Raw genomic sequence first — 4,445 nt, 5'->3', positions numbered from 1 at the left:
CTTATCCTTTACTCGTTAGAAGATGATCTGTTACGGGGATCTGAAAGAAGAGATCTTTTTTTTCATATTTTTTTTTTGATATTTTAATCCTGTATTTGCTAATCTTTTTTCATCATTTTTGGTCTTTTTGCCATGCAGCTCGAAGGAGAAACCCACTCTTGGGTAAGTTTCTCTACAACTTCGCAAGAAAGTATTTAGTTGTACTGTTAGCAAATTTGTTGGATACGCTATCTGCAAGTGGTTGATATTTACTTTAGTTAGCTCTTATGTTGTTAACTGCGGTTTTGTGTTCGATTCAGTTTCTCTTACTCAAACATTTTAAGGGTTGTGACAAAAGTCTTTTACTTTTTGAATTTCTAAGCCATTGACATTGAGCTATTTATTGCTTCTTTCTTTAATTTCTGGAGACTCTTGGGTAGTCATTCTCGCTCAAATATATTCTTATAATTGATAGATTACATTCTTCATCAGCTTCTTCTGTTTTGATGTGTGCTTTTGTCTGAATAATTTCATTATAGTGGCACGCGGATTAAGACCCGCAAACGGAATATTGCTGCGCCGCTGGACCCTGCGGCATTTTCGGATGCAGTGGTCCAGATTTATTTGGATAATGCTGGTGATCTGGTACACCTCTCCTTTTTTTGTGTGTATGTTTGGCACAGGGAGTTGGGGTTCATATTTTTATTTTGCAGATAGAATTGATTGAGTTTTTGATTCAGTGCTTCACCAAAAGCTCTGATCCTCTTGCGCTCGATGCAAGATTTGTTAAGTGATAATCAGTGTCTGTTATGCAGGAACTTGTCGCGAAGAATATTGAATCTTCTGACCTTAATTTCTCAAGATACGGTGACACATTTTTCGAGGTAGGTTTCCACGGGTTTCTTCTCAGATATGGAAGATGACTAAAAATTTTATTGTCTTTCTTGTTGTGGTCATAAATTATTCTTTTATGCTCATAGCTGATAGACATACTGAAGTCATTCCTTTGGCTCCAAGGCCTGCCTGTTCCTCTGCCACCTCGAGGATAGCAGTATGCCAGTACCAATCTTTGGCTATCAGTCTGTCGTTCTTGTTAAATACTAGCTCATTATAAGGATAAAACATAATGCTATTCTACAAATTGTTTCCTTGAGGCATAGATTCTTGTTGGGTTTTGGAGCTGAATTTGTTGTGTCTTGCTTAAAACATCTTCATCTATAGCACAACTTTTTTATTTTATGCTTTTTCTTTAGCAAGAGTTTGTGTAGCTTCTGTAGTTACTTGTTTCAAATGTATTTAAATACTTCATCAATTTCTGGGTTACTTTGCATTTTACAAATCTAAAGCTGTGTGACTGTTAAAACTTAAGCAGTTTTGGTAAGGTTTTCTTATTTATTTTGGTAGTCCTCACCACCTTGCTTTTTTGGGTTGAACTTGTTGCATAAATGCAGGTGGTCTTCAGAGGGGCTCGTACACAACCTGGCACAATCAAGCTTGATGAGGGGGAGTGCCATCCTTACTCTATATTTGACTGTGAGCCTAAGCGCGAAGTAATTTTGCCATCTGTGTTATATATACAGAAGATTTTGAGGAGAAGGCCTTTTCTTATAAAGAACCTTGAAAATGTTATGCAAAAATTCTTGCAATCTTTGGAGCTTTTTGAAGAAGATGAAAGGAAGAAGCTTGCAATTTTCACCGCACTTGCATTTTCCCAGAAGTTGTCTGGTCTTCCACCTGAGACTGTACTCCAGCCACTGCTCAAAGATAACCTTGTTGCCAAAGGGCTAGTTCTCTCATTTGTCACTGATTTTTTCAGGGAATATCTGGTTGATAATAGCCTTGATGACCTCATTTCAATTCTGAAGCGGGGTAAAATGGAGGACAATCTTCAGGACTTTTTTCCATCTGCAAAGCGGACACCTGAAGCTATATCTGAACATTTCACGTAAGTCCCCCCACACCGGCCACCCCAGTTGTAGGAAAGAGTTAATGGAAGAAATAATTTTATGTGATATTACCTAGATGATTATGTACTTCACTGATTGCTCTTTGCTTATGTTTTTATTACATATTGATGCCTGACAAATCCTGTGTTAATTTTTTGTTTTTTATATTTGGATTTAGTATATGGTTCTGTTGCATGTGATCTGGCTTATCTTCTAGACATAAGGACAAAGTTTTAATATTGTTAAAAAGATTTGGTAGGGTGTTGGGGACGTGTCAGGCTGATTTTGGAAAGCAGAATCTCTTCCCACCTTTAGGTTTATATTGAAGGGTTCCACCTCTATCCTATTTTCTCGTTAACTTGACTTTTCATGCTACCATCTTCGGTTCAACTTGAATTTGTTTCACCTTACGATTGATGAGCTTTGCAACTCATAGCTCCCTAGCTCTTTTCTGTCATGGAACACCGACAAATTCTTTCTAGGTGTTTGACCTTTTATTGTCCCTGTAATCCCTAAAGGACAACTGCTGAAATCAGACTGAGCCAATATTGACTTTTTATGATTACATGGCATTGGTTAATGCTATGTTTTTGTTCAGTTAGCCTTGCCAAATGCTTGGAGTTTCACATTTTGCAGAGGTTAGCCAGAATGTTTCCATTGTCGTATTGAGTGAGAACTTTACCAAGATCAGAACAGAGTGTGAACAAAATTGTAATTATTGTCCAACACTATGTGTCGTCAAACATTGCAATGTCTTGATTATAACATAAAATTGAAAACCAAATTAAGTCTTAATATAGACCTTGTACTTGGATTTATGTTGGATTTTTATCATTTGTGCTTAGCTGGCTTCCAGTCCTTTTCTATTCTGGCCTTGCTGAAAGTTCAAATAAACCAGAATTCTGATCGTGCTCTACTCTGATTTACCTGTTCTCAACAGAATTTTTTCAAATAAGGTTTCTAATATTGGTAGGATTGGTGCTCTCGTCGAGCATTTTAAATTAATTGTCTTTGAATTGTCTTATTTCTCAGCAAGGAAGGGCTTCTACCATTGGTTGAGTACAATGAGAAGAAAATATTTGAGGTGAAGCTTAAGGAAATGAAAGCTGCAATAACAAGTCAGATAGCAGAAGAAGCTGACGTAGCTGAAGTAATAGAAACTGTTAAACAACATGTAAAAGAAGCTAAATTTCCAGATATTGAGGTTGTGAGGATTCTTTGGGATGTTCTGATGGATGCTGTGCAATGGTCTGGAAAAAATCAGCAGCAGAATGCTAATTCAGCTCTGCGTCAGGTATGGTTCAACAGTATTATATGCTTCTGTTTTTTTCTTTAAATTGTGCTAGATATGGGCTGACTATCATTTTGATTAATGTTAGACTCAACTATGGCATGATGCGCCATACCATATTGATATGCACTTCAGTTGCTGTAAATATTTAAAACTTTTGTGAATTAGTTGGTATTCAGTTGTTGATTTCCAAGGACCATACAGCCAACTCCAACATTTTTGTTGTATGTTTATACTCTTTAGACTATAGATTTTATATGAGGGTTAACCATAGTATATAAGTCTTTATTACTCAAGTTTCTCCATGATTCTCATCTGGAACTTCACTAAACTTCATAAATGTTCTTTTGTTTCTTGTGGCTACAACTAGGATATAAAGATTTCGGTTTAAAAGTGAATTGTATGAAATGATCATATACTTAACAAATCACTGATTAGAGATGCTGTTGTATCCTTTTCATTCAGGTAAAAGCCTGGGCTGAGTTGCTGAATGCCTTCTGCACCACTGGAAAGCTTGAGCTTGAACTTATGTACAAAGTTCAGATCCAGTGCTATGAAGATGCTAAATTGATGAAATTGTTTCCTGAAATAATAAGGTCACTTTATGATCAGGATGTCCTTGCTGAAGATACTATTCTTCACTGGTTCCGTAAAGGAACAAACCCTAAGGGCAGGTATGTTATTAAGTACATGCATTTTGCTGTGATAGCATCCCAGGTTTCTCTTCTCCATGTCCTTTTTCTGATCTCGTCTAGCAATATGGTGCTAATAAAGTATGACGTCAATAGTTGGATTCAATTGTTGTTTTTGTTGTCATAGAAATGAAGAAAATTGCAAATGAGTGGATTCTCTGGTTGCCAAAATACACATTTATACTTGTTTACAGTTGCTTTCTTTTGCTTTTACAGCTGAAATAAAGTTTTTTACATACTTGATCGGTTATTACAGGCAAACTTTTGTGAAGTCATTGGAAGCGTTTGTAAAATGGCTTGAAGAGGCAGAGGAAGAAGAATAAGTTGGTGACTGATGCTATTTTATCTGCCTTGCCCCATTGCTTGTAAACCCTCCCCTTATTTTGCTTTGGTTATGTCTTACATCAAGTGGTTGAATATTTTGGGCATTGGACATGGGGTGATGATGGATGTTGTTTAACACTAGTTACTTGGTTGTGTAATGATGCTCCTTATTTGTTTTGAGATTCAGTATGAAACAATCTTTCCTTAAACCTA

The 4,445-nt window shown here is 36.5% G+C and overlaps 1 protein-coding gene across 1 annotated transcript in view; it reads left to right on the top strand.

Annotated features, from left to right (window-relative positions):
* The window catches only part of LOC105161239 (basic leucine zipper and W2 domain-containing protein 2-like), a 4,836-nt gene extending 391 nt beyond the window's left edge, over nt 1–4,445 (top strand). The window contains exons 2-8 of the mRNA XM_011078864.2: nt 139–162; nt 519–624; nt 795–863; nt 1,431–1,924; nt 2,958–3,219; nt 3,682–3,890; nt 4,165–4,445. Of these exons, the coding sequence (XP_011077166.1) occupies nt 139–162; nt 519–624; nt 795–863; nt 1,431–1,924; nt 2,958–3,219; nt 3,682–3,890; nt 4,165–4,231 (1,231 nt within the window). The 3' untranslated portion in view covers nt 4,232–4,445. The remainder of the gene's footprint in view (nt 1–138; nt 163–518; nt 625–794; nt 864–1,430; nt 1,925–2,957; nt 3,220–3,681; nt 3,891–4,164) is intronic.

Source organism: Sesamum indicum, linkage group LG4 (genome assembly GCF_000512975.1).
Source record: "Sesamum indicum cultivar Zhongzhi No. 13 linkage group LG4, S_indicum_v1.0, whole genome shotgun sequence".
Taxonomy (NCBI): domain Eukaryota; kingdom Viridiplantae; phylum Streptophyta; class Magnoliopsida; order Lamiales; family Pedaliaceae; genus Sesamum; species Sesamum indicum.
Note: the sequence above shows the minus strand (reverse complement) of the source record. Positions and strands in the feature narration are given on the sequence as shown.